The sequence below is a fragment of the Schistocerca americana genome, chromosome 1 (genome assembly GCF_021461395.2).
Source record: "Schistocerca americana isolate TAMUIC-IGC-003095 chromosome 1, iqSchAmer2.1, whole genome shotgun sequence".
Taxonomy (NCBI): domain Eukaryota; kingdom Metazoa; phylum Arthropoda; class Insecta; order Orthoptera; family Acrididae; genus Schistocerca; species Schistocerca americana.
The window spans coordinates 1,047,208,682-1,047,227,314 of NC_060119.1; the positions used below are offsets into that span (position 1 = coordinate 1,047,208,682).

General features: G+C 36.7%; 1 protein-coding gene across 2 annotated transcripts in view; it reads left to right on the forward strand.

Moving 5' to 3' along the window:
* LOC124617025 (moesin/ezrin/radixin homolog 1) overlaps positions 1–17,532 on the forward strand; it is a 90,374-nt gene extending 72,842 nt beyond the window's left edge. For both annotated transcript variants that reach the window (XM_047145233.1, XM_047145232.1), the window contains 8 exons: positions 2,405–2,556; positions 2,645–2,728; positions 3,050–3,196; positions 3,695–3,955; positions 4,033–4,243; positions 5,029–5,175; positions 15,170–15,400; positions 15,593–17,532. In XM_047145233.1, coding sequence (XP_047001189.1) covers positions 2,405–2,556; positions 2,645–2,728; positions 3,050–3,196; positions 3,695–3,955; positions 4,033–4,243; positions 5,029–5,175; positions 15,170–15,400; positions 15,593–15,757 — 1,398 coding nt within the window. In that variant the 3' untranslated portion in view covers positions 15,758–17,532. The remainder of the gene's footprint in view (positions 1–2,404; positions 2,557–2,644; positions 2,729–3,049; positions 3,197–3,694; positions 3,956–4,032; positions 4,244–5,028; positions 5,176–15,169; positions 15,401–15,592) is intronic.
* The last annotated feature ends 1,101 nt before the right edge of the window (positions 17,533–18,633 follow it).

An 18,633-nucleotide genomic window follows, 5' to 3' on the forward strand; every position in this document is an offset into this window, starting at 1 on the left:
TTATCTAAAGAATTTGATAAAAAAGCTTAAATATGCACTTAAGACTACATCAAAATAAACTCATAGTAAATAACAAGTTACCCTTCACCAATATTTGTTGAAATAATGTTCATGCATGGTTTACTGCTGAACTGTGGGATAATAAAGAATCATTTATAAATGTAAATTAAGTTTGTTTTGTATAGAAAGTTCAAAACAACTATGTAGTTGTAATAATGCGACATTTATAACACGTGCAGGATGTTCAGAAAATTGTTGCTTCCCCTTTCTTACGGTATTATCCATTTAAATAAACCATAAAATAATGAAAGCCTCTAATTTTATATACAAAGTTAGAGTATGCCTTAAAACAGTCCCAAATTTTGTCTTGCCTTTTCTTTTCATGGTTTTTATAAAAATATTAATAAAAGCAGTATACTGAGCAATGTTTCAATTTATTTTCAGTGTAATGTAAAAATTGAAAATAAAAATAATTGACACACAGGCACTAGAACCCATGGCCTTCGAATTAGTTTTGTGCTGTTTGTTGGATTAGCCACCCAGAAAGTACACGTTGTAAGCTTCTACCCAAGTGAAATCGCATTTATGATCATTTCAAAGTGTAGTAAAATGTACTTTCCTGTTGCTCCTTGAAGTTGCTTGTTATGTTGCTTCTTTATAATTTGACTTCCTAAGCATTATTATTGTGGTTTGTTGAATTTTCATAAACATGTTCTATTTGATGTATCATTGCGTGGTTTCTAATGACATTCTGTTGAATGTCCCATTATCAGCAAAAAATTAGACAAATTATGCCAAAGATTGCCGTCCATAAGCATTAATTTGAACTATGTTATCCTCCTATTATGTTCCCTTTTTCCTTTATTTTACTGTTTTAATGTGAGATCTGTCTTGGACCGTCTATGAAACATAATTCGGAACTGCTTTGTGCATTTGGTCAAGATATTTTTCCACTCCTCTCTTACCTCTTAGTGCCTTAATTTCCTTACATGATTACAAACCGTATCTGATCAGTCTGGAGTATTGCAGCTTAGGTCTCCTCCTCCTCCTCCTCCTCCTCCTCCTCCTCCTCCTATGAATAACGCCTTAGTAAATTAAGTAGAAAACTATTGTTGATGAATGTAGCCAATAAATTTTTCTTCTTTTCCATAGTGTTCATAAAAATTCTTTTCTCTAATGTTCTATGAATTTCATTATTTCAGGTTTGCTGCCTATCTTTCCCCAAGCACCACATTTTAAGTGCCTCAAACATCTCGTGTCACATGCACCTGTAATCCATGTTTCTGAGCAGTGCAAGGTCACACTTAAGACAAAATTCTTTTATAAATCTTCCTGGTTTCTACATTTAAGTTCCTTGAGATAGTGCACATAATTGAAACATTTATTGGACATAACTAGTACACATGGTGTAAGGCATCAGGACAGCTCTGATGTGACAGCAGATGCATGAAGTTGCACAGTCAGATGCCAAACATCCCTGCATGGCTGCAACAATCAAAGAAACTGTGGTATGTTCAAGCCGGCAGTCAAACCTGTGGAGTCGTACATGTGGCATCTGATCTTGCAAATGTAAAGCATCTGTTGTAAGAAAAAAAATTGTATTAATTTTGTACACAATATGTACTCAATATGTCCACTAAATGTTTCAGATGAAGCATGCTTGTTTTCTTTCTCATATTTGACCTCTGCTACTACTTACCTCTGATGTTTATGGCCATGGGTTGCTTCTCAATTATCGATCCGTATGATGTACTCCAACTCCCCAAAGAGTTTGTTGCAACATTTCTGTTACACCCAGTATATGTTGAACTACAGTGACAAGTTAAACTTCCAACCTACTCCTTCACCACTATTGTGTACAGTCGTGTGCGTTTGTGTCCCCTACCATGTAAAAGTGATGTAGAAATATAACACTGGTACCCCCTCCTGCTACATCACAGCAATTGTTTCATGGTCCTTCTGCCTGTCAAACATTTGGTTGTGAATTGACGAACATTATTTGACAGTCAAAATTGGGTTACTATAGCTGTGCTTCATGTGGTTAAAGGCAATACTGCCAGTATTACCAAATTTGAAAACATCTCTCTTCACGCTGTCATCGTCTAAAAGTTGTTAATGCTGTCAGTGACAGTGTGGTCGTTCTCTGGACCTGCTAGTGCATCTGCTGCTATTGATAAACCATGCAGTTAGTTTTGTGTGGCATGTTTTACATAACATGTCATACGATTAAGATAGCTTGTCTTCTGTTTTATTGCTTATACTGCATATTATTCTTGTCCATATTTCCAACATTTACAGAAGTCTTCAAACCGTAGCTGTTAAAGATATTTGTTAACAATCCTGTAAAACTGTTATGCCTCCTGTAAAATCCACATGTTCAAAAGGGTAAATTTTTCTTTGGCAGGTGAAAAATGCTATATTATCAGATGAGATATATTGTCCTCCAGAAACTTCAGTGTTACTGGCTTCTTATGCAGTTCAGGCAAGGCATGGTGACTACAATAAAGCAATTCATACACCAGGATTTCTGGCAAATGACCGACTGTTGCCACAACGGTAAGTGCTTTGCTTGTTATACATAAACTTAATAGTGAACGTGTTGAGTTCCACTGCAAGAGTTCATGAGTGATTATTTTTAATTTAGTGTGATGGATCAACACAAGATGACTAAAGAGGAATGGGAGCAGAGTGTCACAACTTGGTGGAATGAACATAAAGGAATGCTTACGTGAGTACAGGACTTCACTGAAGTAGGAAATACTGTAATAATTATGTAAAAATAATTACTTGTGTTGTTGTTTTTACCCCATAGTTAAAGATTTTCTGTTTAATTTGAAACTCAGCATAACACTTCACTGAATTTATTAATCAACACATTGAATTTTGTTCAGATTGATATTACAATTATTTCACCTTTTTGATACTGAAAATATCAAAATGTCAATTCTTTAAGAATTAACTTTCTGTACATGTTGTAACACAAATCTTAATTCAGTGCAATATAATGCGGATGTTAAAACGAAGTGTGATAAAAATTTCTTTCCTGTAGGGAAGATGCCATGATGGAGTATCTGAAGATTGCTCAGGATCTAGAAATGTATGGTGTCAATTACTTTGAGATTCGAAACAAAAAGGGTACTGACCTTTGGCTGGGAGTTGACGCACTTGGACTGAATATTTATGAACAGGATGATAAGTATGTGTTTCTGTGGTGCTTTCACTATGTGAATTTGTTCCTTTGGATTTTGCTGATTTGTGATGAAAAGAGGAAAAATAAGTTTTGTGTTGTTGGTGTTGCAAGTATGACACATCTGGTATAATTTTTATTCTTTCATATCAGGTTGTGTTTGTTGCATACAGTATTTTTAACTTACAAACTGTGTGCATGTACATTATAAAGTTTGAAGTTTTACAACACTTACAAATTTTGGGGAATACTTATTGATAAAATAGTAAAATTGGTTGTTGAAATGAGATCTTCATTTTGCCAACCATGTTGTCTGTTGCTGTTAGTTGTAAATTACCATTTCCTCTAGTGCTGTAAAAATTGTAGCCTCAATCTGCCTTCTTTTAAGGTGACATGTTAGAAAATTTTTTTTAAAATAAATGTGATCAACAATAAAACAAATATAATTTACAGTGCCACTATCACAATACAAATTAAAACATTACTGTACTTTCCTCATTTTTGCAGGTTGACTCCAAAAATAGGTTTTCCATGGTCAGAAATACGCAACATTTCTTTCAATGACAGGAAATTTATAATAAAACCAATCGACAAAAAAGCACCCGATTTTGTCTTCTTTGCTCCACGTGTGCGTATTAACAAACGTATCTTAGCATTATGCATGGGTAATCATGAATTGTATATGAGGAGGAGAAAACCAGATACCATAGATGTTCAGCAGATGAAATCTCAGGCTCGTGAAGAAAAATTGGCCAAACAGCAACAAAGGTTATTACCATTACCAGAATCAGTTAATGATAATTGAATTTTTCTCCCTTTCATATATCTGATTGTTTATCCTCCAGGGAAAAGCTCCAGATGGAAATTGCAGCAAGAGAGAGGGCTGAGAAAAAACAGCAAGAGTATGAGGAACGTTTGCGTACAATGCAAGAAGAAATGGCAAAAAGGCAGCAAGATTTGGAAGCCGCACAAGATATGATTCGGCGTCTGGAGGAGCAATTGAAGCAGCTACAGAAAGCTAAGGAAGATCTAGAAATGAGACAGAATGAATTACAAGTATGTTCAATTTTTAAGTTATACTTGCTTTCTTCATTTCCAAGATAAATTATATTGCGTTCATTCACATCTATACATTATGTTGTACTATGCTGAAGTGGGTGGTAATAAAAACATTTTTATTTACACTACTTGCAAAGTACTTCAGAGGGGGATTGGCCAGTGTCTATTCCTTCGTGAGATAGAAATATATTTTTGTAGGAAATGTCTTTCGTTGGCAGTAGTCATCAAATTTGAAGTATATTGATGGAACACATGTGTATAAACTAAATAAAATTCTATTTACTGATTGCTCTAACATTTGCCATTGCATTGCAACTACACACAGCACCTCAGAACTCCCAATTTACTATTTCATGAACTGTGTAATTTCCGTTCCTCACTATTTCAAAGTTATTGAAAGGTTTACAAACCATTAAATATTAAATTTCCAAACACTTCTGCAAGATATTGAAAATTTTGATTTCTTAATTCCTCGATATGTCCATTAAGAAGTATCGTAGTAATAGGTGGCTCATCAAAACCTTCCAGGCAGCACAGGTATCCAGCATTCTGAATACTGCTGCTGCTGTCTATTAAAATGTCAAAGATTGCTGTGTAAAGATTAATTGAAATAATACTTCAATGTGTATTAATTAAAATGTCTTAATATGGAAGTTAATTTGTCATTAAGTAAGCCTCAGGTCTTAAAAATGTTTGACAATTGTGGGCAGTAATTGGTACTTACGGTGAGATCAATAATTGTCAGCTCTTCTCCAGGCACTCTATTAAATTGTCATTTTCAGTTAATGATGGAAAGACTAGAAGAAAGCAAAAATATGGAAGCTGCAGAAAGAGCCAAACTTGAAGAAGAAATTGCATCGAAACAGGAAGAAGTCAGGAGGATTCAAAATGAAGTTGAGGCTAAGGATGAAGAAACAAGGCGCCTCCAGGTAACCGCATTCCTAGTGGAAGATTTCTTCCATAAGTTAATGAAAGCTTTGGTATCCCTAGTTATAGTAATTTCAACTTTGTTAATGTTCAATCCCATAATAATGATGTAGGTTATTTCAACTAAAGACTCAAAAATTGCAAATGCTAGTTCCAGATGCTGAAGATAGTTATTGGGTAAATGTATTTGATAAATGTGAAATACAATGGAAGTATGTTAAAGGAAATCAATTTTTGAAAAAGTTAGGAGACAGAATTGGTAGCCTGTAATGTAGCTTCATGGGGCAAAATATTAAGTACTACTGATATACTGTTACGTAGTACAACACACTATCTTAAGTTTTGAAACTTAATTCTTTCCTCATATCGATAGGGTGAAGGTTAAAAAGAAAAGTCAGGTTGCCAGGGCCCCTGAATAAAGAAAAGATATACCATTTTGCGTAGTGATCTATTATTGAATTTGGTTTTCCACAAAATCAGCCATTAGTATCTGAACTATTATTGGGATTGGAATAGAATTTACACAAAAAAATACAGATTTTGGATGATAAACAACTTAATAGTTCATGTTCAGCTGCTGCTATGGCAGTTGATGATTTGTTGTTTTCCAGTGTATATACTAGTATTTGACCTCCATTTTTACACTGTGAAGTGCCTTTCATAAGATTTATTAAATCTCTGGCAGTGCCCTTGGATGCTGTTGTGATTAAATTTATGAAATAGAAGTTGAGCTTTGTTTTTTAAAAAGGAGCTCTATTAAAGACATTTGATTATAACACAGTTCAAACACAAGGCCATATTCTTCTCTGCCTTCACATATTCACTCTTTTAACTTCCTACTGCCTTAGCTAACCATTCTTATGAGGGAACCTCCCCATTGTACCCCCCTCAGATTTAGTGGTAAGATGGCCCAGTGGATAGCCTGTAAAAACTGAACACACACAAAGCATGAAAATGGGAAGGTGTACTGAACTGCGATAAAAGAAGGAAAATAGTCACTGTGAATGGTCAAAGCTCAAGCTCTGCAACATAAAGGGAATTGCAAGAACTACAGTGTCGTGGTGTATAGTAATGTTGTTGGGCTGCAAAGTAAGAGATTTATGTTAAAATCCCCCTTCTGCTCTTTTGTCCTCCCGACCTCCAGCCCTACCCCCCTACCCCCCCCACCCCCCCCCACCACCCCCCCCCCCCCCACACACACACACACACACACACACACACACACACACACACACACACACACAATACATTGGCTATAGGAGTCTTATGATTAAAATATATTACCATTGGAAGTAAATCTGGTGAATAGTGAGAGCAGGTCATACCAATAGAACTCTCACAGAAATGAAAGCAGGAAAAAGGATGTCAACTGTTACAAAAAGGGATTCAAGAGTCAAAACTTCCAAAATGGAAGGCAAGAATCATAACATGCAGTACTTGCGTGAAACAAATAGGAGGCAAGTATGTCAGGAGATTCCTTCCTGAAACTTCACTGTTGCAGACAGACATTACACCATGACACAGACAAAAATTTGAATACAGAGAATATAAAAGTCACAGACCGAAAGGATAGGTTTTTTTTTTGGGTGGGGGGGGGGCGGGCATCTTACCACTAAATATGAGGCGTGTGATGGAGGTTTTCTCTTGTCAGTTTCATACTGGATGTAATTTTGTCTGGGCATATCTCAGATTTGGCCATTCCTTGTTGTCCAGCACAAAAGTGCGCACACACACCTTACTCCTTTACTGATCCTTGCTAAAGCTATTCCTTTATTGTTCACCCTAATTTTACTTCTGTTATTGCTGGTACTAACTTTGTAATGTCACAGTCCAGAGAATAATACGAAAGGAGGCAGATATTCATGCAGCTGTAATTGTCATGTCTGTATATGTACAGTACGTACATCGTCTGCATCTAATAAGGTGAGGTTTGCCTTGGAAGTGAAATTTTGTGTTAAAATTATGAACCACCTTAACATATTTGATGACAGTGCATTTGGAAGCAAGTTACTGTGGTTTATACAGGGTGTTACAAAAAGGTATGGCCAAACTTTCAGGAAACATCCCTCACACACAAAGAAAGAAAATGTTATGTGGACATGTGTCCGGAAACGCTTACTTTCCATGTTACGGCTCATTTTATTACTTCTCTTCAAATCACATTAATCATGGAATGGAAACACACAGCAACAGAACGTACCAGTGTGACTTCAAACACTTTGTTACAGGAAATGTTCAAAATGTCCTCCGTTAGCAAGGATACATGCATCCACTCTGTCACATGGAATCCCTGATGTGCTGATGCAGCCCTGGAGAATGGTGTATTGTATCACAGCCGTCCACAATACAAGCACGAAGAGTCTCTACATTTGGTACCGGGGTTGCGTAGACAACAGTTTTCAAATGCCCCCATAAATGAAAGTCAAGAGGATTGAGGTCAGGAGAGCGTGGAGGCCATGGAATTGGTCCGCCTCTACCAAGCCATCAGTCACCGAATCTGTTGTTGAGATGCGTAGGAACTCTTCGACTGAAATGTGCAGGAGCTCCGTCGTGCATGAACCACCATGTTGTCCTACTTGTAAAGGCACATGTTCTAGCAGCACAGGTAGAGTATCCCGTATGAAATCATAACCTGCTCCATTGAGCATAGGTGGACGAACATGGGGCCCAATCAAGACATCACCAACAATGCCAAAGCAATGAGTCGCATGTCAACACAAGCACTGAAGTCAACATTACCTTCCTTCAATTGGGCCAACTGGCGGTGAATCGAGGAAGTACAGTACATACTGATGAAACTAAAATGAGCTCTAACATGGAAATTGTTTCCGGACACATGTCCACATAACATCTTTTCTTTGTGTGTGAGGAATGTTTCCTGAAAGTTTGGCCATACCTTTTTGTACCACCCTGTATGTACTGAGGCATCCTAGTTACTTTTACTAATTGTTAAATACTAGTTGGTAACATCAAACCATGAAGATACATACAGCATGTTGAGTTTGACAACATGGCTAATAACAGGGAATAGATGTTAGTTTGTAAAATGATGATTCGTCACTTCAAGTTTTTTCTCTTTGTGTATTACTCAAAATTCAACTGCAGTAGAATGTAAGTCTACATTCATCCTCTTGCAGTGACTGTTTGTAATTAAGAAGTTATCAGTAGAATCATTGGATGAGAGAGAGAGAGAGAGAGAGAGAGAGAGAGAGAGAGAGAGAGAGAGAGAGAGAGAGAGAGAGAGAGAATGTATTAGTGAAATTGTGCCAGTGTGGTTGTTAGTGAAACTTCATTTGCTGTTGAAATCGGATCACATATCTGTAGACCCTATTTTCAGCATACAATGAAAATGAAATGTATGAGGTGTTACAGTTCTAAAGTCTCAGATTTTCTTTATCATGAAATAGTCCCACAAAACATTTGGAATGTGTCATTTCTTAACGTAATCTCCATGCAGCTCTACACAGCTCTCACACTGTAGACACCACGATTTCATGGCCAGTGCAAATAATTCTGAATCTGTGTTTCATCGATTGAAATAGCGAAAAATCACCAGGATTAAGGTCGATTAACACATGTGAGAAACCACAAAGATTGGTGGAACATCACTGGAACAGCGTTTTCATGAGTTTTTCTAACGATGCATAGAGGAACTTGGTCTTGGTTCAAATGGCTCTGAGCACTATGGGACTCAACATCTGTGGTTATCAGTCCCCTAGAACTTGGAACTACTTAAACCTAACTATCCTAAGGACATCACACACATCCATGCCTGAGGCAGGATTCGAACCTGCAACCGTAGTGGTCGTCCGGTTCCAGACAAGCACCTAGAACCGCTCGGCCACCCTGGCCGGCGAAACTGGTCTTCACATGTTCTGATAGCTAACTCTGGTCACCATAATGCCCGTTGGAACATAAGTAAAGATGACAGCATTGCTGTCCCAAAACATGGTCATCATACAAAACTCAACACTGATCCTTAATAATTATGTTGTTGTTGTTCTTACATTTTAGTATGCCATTCCACTGAACAGACTGGTGCATTGATTTGGGATTGAGAGGTACCCCAGTCTCACCCATTCTAATAGTTGTCAAAGAGTGTCCCATTCATGAAATCACCCTGTGTAAACATTTCCTAGCAGACTGCCATAGTGATAGCAGAGAGAATCAATCATTCGTTGCACCCAAATGGAGGACACTTTCTAAATTTTCAGGTTGTCCTGCACGATTCTGTGCACAAATCTCAAAGTATGCAGTACCTTCCATACTCAATCAGCGATCTTCCAAAAAACTGTCTCTTCTAGTAGGACAATGTTGCCAGATCAGTTAGCACAATGCTTGTTGTCCTTTGAACTATTGCACTCATGTCACCTCAGACAAATACAAAAACCTAATATTCACTTGATGTTTTTTATGTAGTAAAATGTTTGCCATTTGTAGTTTCAAAATGACTCTCCAGTCTTGCTGTAGTTGCTCACATCTAAGCCATACAGTGCTCTAATCTGTTGCATGTACACAGTCTGCTCACATATTTTGAGTCGAACCATGAGTAAGTTTACATGCGACAGAACTTCCAGAAGACAAAAACTGAATTTTGTGAACTGTTGTTTGCTGTTGTGTTCACTTGTTAAGCTCTGAAAATGTTTTGCTAGACCATTTTAAATACAGCAGTCTGTAAATTGGCAGCTACGGTTCCTGAGTTACACAGCGACAGCACAATGGCTGTTTCTTTCAGTTGAATGTTAGAGGTAGCGTGTTCATGCTCAGTCTACTGTTAGTGCTTCTTCACTGCATAAAGTAATTTCATCCAAATTAGCCAAAAAATTTTAAGTGGACGTAACATGACAACCCAGACATGATTTTTAAAAATCATTGTTTATATGGGAGCAAAAATTGGTGGTGGAAGTGGAAATCTGGCAGCTGGAACCTTATTTCCAAAACAGATGTCAGTGTGTTTACAGGACCAACCAGAAGTAGTATTCAGAAATTGGTTTACAAAATACATTTTTGGGTGTGCCATGTGAACATACTGCATAAGTTTTTCTTTGCTCCTATTTTTGAAGAAGACAATGGGAAACCTTAGAACTTCAGTGCACCTCATAGTATTTAGGTGTTATCAACTTAGATAACTAAAACTTTCCAGAACACAGTGTGACAAAAGCATCTTGAAGTTATCAACTGTTGTTCATGGTTATCTATATAAAGGAAATTGTTCACACGCTTTTTAACATGGTCACTTCCTCATAATCTTATTACATAGTGCTTTGGAAATGTTTCTTACTTTCAGGATACAGAAGGAAATAAGACACAGTCTGTGGTGAGTACAGTGGATGGCCGAACTGCTGAGAATTCTTTCTCCGATTGCAGTCTCTGTAATCTGCAGTTTATGAAGTGAAGTGGGCCCATAATGCCATGCAGTATGTAATGAGGTTCCTAGAGCATCTCCTTCACTAGTGTTCAGCAATCCTCTATCTAATGCTGACAGATAGCATTTACAGTTTGCCTTATCCTCAGTTTTTGGCTGCAATCACAAGTTAATGCATGGTTGTACTCTGCCCCCTATGATGAATCAAGCAAATCAGTTCTAAAAATATTATATGACTGACTTAATAATTGTGAACTTAATCTAGCAGAAAAGTTTGTCTTTGGTGTTAAAATGTGTGCCACACCTATAAAAAGCAAATCTACAATTGGTTTCCCTTAAAACTGGTTTAATTAATAACTATAACTTTTTTACTTGGGTAAATCGTTAAGTAAATTTTTCAGTGTGTTGACTGCAAAACGGATGAACCAAGATAAAGATGCTTGAACAGTAATAGCACTGCTAAATTCTTTTGTCATTAACACCACATACATCTTAGCAGTAAAATTTCATCAATCTAATTGTGGTACGATGCTGTCTATTTATTCACTGAAAATTAATGAAATTGACAGAGTTGGATTTTAATTCGCAAAAAAAAAAGCCTGGCTTAGAATTGAATGTAGTTCATTTAACCATTTGAAAACTAGGAATGGATTTAGGGCATAAATCACACAAAATGAATTTACACAGGGCTCCATAGATTCTGAGACACTTCTGATTAAATTTCAATGAAATCTTACTAACAGTTCATAAATCGGCACTGATTTAGCCCATATCAATCTAGTAAAGAATTTTTGCGGTCTACCATTACCTGTAGTACGAAGGAAGTTATTCCCTGATGTCTCGACAGATGTCGTATCATCCTGTCACATTTTTTTAATTATTTTTTTTTTTCTTGTCAGTGTTGTCCAGATAATCCTTTCCTCTGATTCTGAGGAGAATATCCTCATTTCGTACCATAACAGTCTACCTGATTCTCAGCATTCTTGTGTAGTACCATATTTCAGATGCTTAGATTCTCTTCTGTTCCAATTTTCCCTACAGCCCTTGTTTCACTACCACATAGTGCTGTGCTCCAGACGATGTCATTGGTAATGCAGTGTGGTGCTCAAGACTGTGCCTTATTGGCTAACGATGCTAATCCCTCCCTGAAGCCCTTGTGCCATGCCTTGACCCTTGCAAGGGACAGGCAGTGTTTGCCGTACACTTGGGACATTCGTCAATGAATGTCTGTTCCTCCTGCTCCTTCCATTTTTAGGAAACTAACAACGCCTCTTCGCTCTTCTGTTGACTACTCCATGTCACTGTTTGCAATGCAACTGGCAGCATTGGGTGATTGATGCGTACTGCTGCTAGCTCCGTAACATGCATGTGTGGCCTCTAGCAACAGGCTGTGAACTTCAACACTCTGGTCAAAACAACGCCTCGTTACACATGCCACGATATTACCCTCGTGCCACCGGTTCGTGCAATCCAGACTCCGGCTTGTTTCTTTTTGAATGCCCCTTATGTATAACAGAGTGAAAGACTAAATCCCTGTTCCCTGTCTTACACACTTCATAATCCAAGCACGTTGTTCTTGGTCTCCCATTCTCATTGTTCCCTCTCTGTTCATGTATATATTATATATGACCTTTCTTCCCCTATTTCTGCAGAATTTCAAACATGTTGCACCATTTGACAATATTGAATGCTTTTTCCAGATCAACAAATCTTACGAAAGTGTTTATATTTTACTTCAGTTTTGCTTCTGTTATAGTCTGCAACATCAGAACTGCCTCTCAGGTGCCCTTAACTTTCCTAAAACCTAATTTAACAGTTCCTCAATTTAATTTTACCTTCTTCAATACATTATTCTTGTTAGCAGCTTCTATGGATGAGCTGTTAAGCAGATTGTTTGATAGGTCTTACACTTGTTGACTCTTGCAATATTTGGAATTGTGTGGGTGATGCTTGACCGAAAGTCTGGTGATATATCGCTAGTATCATAAATTTTGTGCATCTACGTGAAGTCACTCTGTTGCCACTTACCCCAGTGATTTTAGAAAGTTCTGTGAAATTGTCTACCCCTCTGCCTTACTGATCTTAAGTCTTCCAAAGCTCTTTTAAATTCTGATCTCAATTCTAATTACCAATTGAGAAATTCAGTTCTCAGAAGCCTAAGAGTTTCCTTATTTAATGTGAGGTAGTGACAATAGAAGTGTGTTTATAGATTACCTCTGAGCCATCTTTATTTTACTGATGGCATTTATTGTTTGCCTCTAGTGCAGACTAGCAGTGAATTGAGCAAGTTTGAAAGTAGGCCCAAACATTAAGACCAAACCAAGTCCTAAAACCAGTTAACAGGATTGGTATCTCGGTCAGTTAGTGCCCTAGAGTGGTTTTTGTAAACCATGTCAGGTAAACTTCAGTCATTGTGCATTAGCTGTTTCTGCTAATGGCAGTGAGATGTGGCCTTCAAATGACGAAACCATTGGAGTAGTTCTAAATTGCTTCAAAGGAAATGTTGGTAATGCACGATAAGAGTTGAGATAGAACTTGGGAATTGATTGCGGTGGCAATTGTAATTAGTGCTCTATTTAACATAATTATGACACAGTGTGGTAGGCTAATGCATAGTGTGCATTTAAAGAGCTAAGAAAAATCCTGATAATCTAAGTTAGGTGAATGTCAGAAAATGTGAAGAGCAGCATGGATATGTGTGGCTGAAGACTGTCGCGCCTGGAGAAGTATGGAAGAGGCCTTTATCTAGCAGTGGATGACAATCCTGTTGAAAGAGGAAATGTTAATGGGACAGTGTGACATTGAAGTACTTAGCACATGTTTCAGGCAGTGATTTATTAAATTGAGATGTTAAAAAAAATCAGTATTATCTACCCATATTTATGTAGGGTACCCTCTTTTCCCATTCTTATTTTTTGTAACATTACTGATAATACTATTAAACTTTCAAGAGTTTTGCTATACTTCATTCATTAACTGCTGATAAAGTACCTCTTGCCTTTCCTTATGTAGAGAAAGGCATTTGTAGTTTATTGATTCAGCACATTGTAGAGGCATTGCTGGGAAGTGTCACAGTTGAAAGTCTAGTATGGACTGACAATATGGAAGGGATAGATTGCCACTCACCACATACAGGGGGCATTCTGTCATAGACAGGCATGATGAGACTGCTAAAATTAATTAAGCTTTCTGACAAAGTCCTTCTGAAATTGGAAACTTGATAGGGTTGCTGTTTGCAGTGTAAGCAAATTCTGCCTTGGGGAGGAGGGGGTAGGGGGGTAGGAAAGACTAGATGATCTGTTGGTTGGACAGGCAGAAGGTATTTGCAGTGCTGGAGTGGGAGCAGATAAGGATAGGTAGGTAAGACACAGGAACTGAGAGGTTGAGTTCAAGGGTTATAGGAATGAAGGATGGATAAGCATTAATTCTAGGAATGTGAGTGCTGGGTTGTACAGTATATGGATATCATAATCAAATAAGATAGTGGTTTAAGATGGTTCCAGTGAAAGTAAATTACCTTGCATTGCATGTAATTCCCGTTGTCCATAGACTGCAGCATTCACAGCTTGTTGTAAGTCCAGCAGTTGTTCACTCTTTTTCTATTAATCATTTGATTTGATATGATATGATATGTCAACATTTATGGAAAGTGCAAAATTTCAGACATGCAGATACTATGCAGTGTTCTGTATTACAGAATCACAAACATGGAATACCAGGTTTTTAATGAATAGTTGCTTCAGGATGCTGATGGATGATCAGTGATAATTATTTACTAATTCATTTGCTTATTAAAGAAAACCAGCATGAGCTTATACAGTTTAATTTCCATTTGCTCCATCTTTAATTAAACTCTAGTGTTCTCCGTATTCGGATGTTCATTATTAATTGTGCTGTCTTAACAATTACACACCTTTCTTTCGGGCAAAAGCAGCTGTGCATAATTGGAATCACTAAAACACACAATTACTCGTACAAGTGCTGCTACAGTTCCTTGCTATACTACATCAGAGTACTTTGATAATGAGAATCATTGTGCTGGAATACTTCAGTTTGTTTGAGAATCCTAGTTTCCAGTGTTTCTTGCCATTAAGTTATTTGGTTCATTCAGTAAAACAATTTGAGTAATAGTTCTTACATGAAGACTCACCGAATGGGTATCTCCAGGCAGTTGGAGATAAGGGCTCTGGTTGTGAGTTTAAGCAGCATGTATGGAACTGAATTGCATGTTTTGTGCTTACACAAACTGTGCTACTTTTGCAAAATATGTTTTTATTTTTGCTGTTTGCATGCCTAACTGGCCACATGACTGACTTAGGAGTTCTAAAACTTGCAGTGTATAACATCTAGGTGATGAATAGTGTGCTGTAGATTCTAGTGTTTTTCACATTTTTCACCACTAATTTTATTTTTGCCCATAAATTCTATGTTTATGTAGATCATTTTTGTTTAGTGTGAAGGTCATGGAAATTCTAAAAAATGATTTTTCTAAACAATTTAATATATTAAAAGTTCTGTGTTATGTGAAAGCGTGAGCAGTCATTGGGTTAAACTGTTACGCAAAGTACCTTTTTATTTATTTTTTAATTGCCTTTCACTAGTATGTGTTCTGTAAAATTTTTGTTTCGCAGGAAGAGGTAGAAGAGGCACGCAGAAAACAAGAGGAAGTTAAACAGGCCTTGATGGCAGCTACAACTACACCTCAACACCATCATGTTGTAGAAAATGAAAATGATGAAGATGATGAAACAGAAAATGGGGATGTTAGCAGAGATCTTGCAACAGATGACAATATTGTTGACCCTGTTGAGGAGCGACGGACATTGGCAGAACGAAATGAACGGCTCCACGATCAGTTAAAGGTATGCTTGAATTACTCCCTCACACAGGTTGCTTCTTCTGTGAAGTCAATAAAATGACTGTGTTCTTGGAATAGTGATAGGGTGTCTAATGTTTACATGAGGGATGTGTGCATATGTGAGTAGCTCTGGGCATTAGATGATAAAGAAGTTGTCTCTGATGAAAAGTAAATGTATCATTTGCTCTTGTTACAGGCTTTGAAACAGGATCTTGCACAGTCACGTGATGAGACTAAGGAAACTGCTTTGGATAAGATACACAGAGAAAATGTCCGCCAAGGCCGTGACAAATACAAGACTCTTCGTGAAATTCGTAAGGGCAATACAAAGCGCCGTGTTGATCAGTTTGAAAATATGTAAATGTAAGGTTTTGTATGTCCATTGATTAAGCCTTGTGTAACAACTGCATTGCTCTGAGAGGGTTGTTGAGGGCTGATAAATATTAATGTGCTGTTTCTTGGTACAGTAATTCGTACAGGCGCAAATATTTTGAATTTGGACTTGGTCTGTTGTGCTATAGACTGTTTCACCCTAGCAAACAGTACGTTTTCATATGGCTTGAGAAATGCGGCATGGTTCGGTGCATTATTGTTTCAGAGGAACAGGACATACATATATGATAACACTTAAATTGTGGCCTTTGGTAAGTTTAATGTTATAGTTCTTTCTCTAGTGAAGATGTTAAGACTGTGTGAAAGGTATATTAGTGATAAAAATTGTTAAGAAAGGTATAGGGCATAAAATAACACTTCATTTGCTAGAGTAAGAAAAAGTTGTCGTAAAATATTTTCTAATTTCACTTTCCATTTCAAGGTTTCAATTTCACTTCAAATAATTGTACAGTATTGTTAAAGTGGCCGTATTCTGAATACCAGAACGTAAGACAATTGCCCTATATTTTTCATAATTTTTTATATTTATATATGAAGTAAAATGCAATATTTGCTTCCTCTGCAAATGAAGACTATTTTGAGAGGTTAAAAGCAGTTCAGCAATTATTGTTCTTGATATTACAAGATATTTTATATAAAGAATCATTCCAGTAAATAACCCTTGACTACATTTGTGTACAAAAGTGGAAAACTAAGCAAGCAATAAAAAATGTGAATTGTTCGGAATATTAATTCTTTGTAAGAAGGAACTGGAGAGATCAAAATTGAACAGTAGTATATAGTTGAGGGTTTTGTAATATATATACTCAGTAAATATATTCAGAGGACTTAAGTGAGCATTCCATTTAAAAAGTCCCATCTTCTTCCAGTATTTATAGGGTGCATTTGTGGACTCCAGTTACATAACGAATACCCCTTTTCATTATCAAAATAACTGCATTCATTGCAGTGAAACTTAGCTGCAATGTAGTGATATTTCTGTCTTCATCCATAACTCATGTTACCTCTTTTGTAACCAATAGTGATGATTATTGGTGCTTAAAACTGAAATAATCTTGTAAATATAGGAAGTATCCTGACTGGTGCATCCAGATAATTTCCACTGTTACCCATACAATGCTTCCTTTGTATTTACTCTGAAACAGGCTTGGAAGTTAAAAAGTATCTAGAGCCTGTAGGAAGAGTGTCTTGTCCTGATAGCTGGAAACAAAATTATCTGTAAACTATTTGCCTTGTTCCTGTTGAAAAGAGAATAAATGGAGAAGTTTTTTAAAATGTATGAATTTAAAACATCAGTTGTTACTCATTGTGCATATTTTAGTTATTTTGCATGTACCAGAAGGTCCAAGCTGTAAATCTGCTTATTATATAATGCATTCAAATTTTAGATTTCAAGAAATAAGTTTATTGATTTAACATGTGGTTTGTACTAACATAGATTTGGTGTTGCACATTGAATATTTTTTGTGAGCATTTACAGTAATGTGTAAAGAAAGGGAAGTAGCCAGAGGTAATTTGATATTTACATAGAGCACTATTTTTTTTGAACACTTTATTTTAAAGAAGCATTGCGGGAATGTAAATTATTAAAATTCTTGAAATTAAAGTACTTATATATTTTTCTAAGCATTTTAGCTGTCAGAAATAGTTATTTTATCAGTGTTGATAAAAGTCCTGCCATTTCATTCGTAACTCAATTTTCTGATAACTACGGAATCTCGAATAAAGAAAATGTAAAGCACATTTGGTTCTTTCTTTAGTACCCAATTGTTTCCTGAATGTTTGGAGATCCCGTGCTTGATTGAAATGCCAATTTTTCAGTTTGAGAAAAACATTGTTCAGCATAATTATCTGTTGGATTTATTTTCGCATACTGTTATCCACAAAAAGAAGAAACTGATTCCAGTCTTGGTGAAAAATCAAATAATATTTGATGTGATAGTAAGTACTGTTCATCAAATGGGAAGTCATGGATGCAATAACAGTATTATGAAAAAAAAGATTCCTACTCACCATTTAGGGGAGATGCTGAGTGGCAGTTCAGCACAAAGAAAAGGCTTTAAGCCAAAGGGCTTGTGGTCGTTCGTGCATGAGCATGTGTTTTTTCTGTTTTGGAAGGCCTTCTGGCTGAAAGCTTACACATATAGCAGTGTTCTTCATTGAAAAAAGTGTATGGTGAGTGGCAGTTTATCATCTAAGTAGTAAGTATAGTTGGTGAAGCTTCTGTATTTTGTTCAATTCTTAGAAAAATAATACATCTCTTATTTAATCACTGTTTTGTGCAAATAGTTGGCCCATTGTTACATTAATATCTCTTCCACTGAGGCAAACTAATCAGTATGTGGTGGTGAAATTTGGGAGGACACTGAATTCTGCTCAGAAAGACAGCAAATGACAACTAAGGTTATATCTGCATTTGAAGTTGCATCGGTTCTGCCTCATGACCCTTACATAAAGGATTACTCTTGAAGTCTCATTTAACAGTGACATGGCAGTAACAAGAATGTACCGGCAATGACTGTAATGTGGGTAACCTTTCGTTCTGGTGGTGACTATCATGAATAAATACGGTATACTTTAATTCTTACGGCAAATAGCTGGTACTATGTGCACCTTAAATATTTGTATCTTGATGTGAATTATTTTATTTTACCTTCGTAATATTCTTTCTCCACTGCATCATTGTATTTATTTTGTTGAGCATAGAAGAAATGTCAAATGGCCAATGTTGTTTGTTTGTTGAACTAACACTTTTGATGAAGCGGAAAGTTGTCTCTTTAGGGAGCAGTTAAATGGAAAACAAGACATATTTGGTGTGTTGTTTCAGAACTGAAAGAAGCTCTT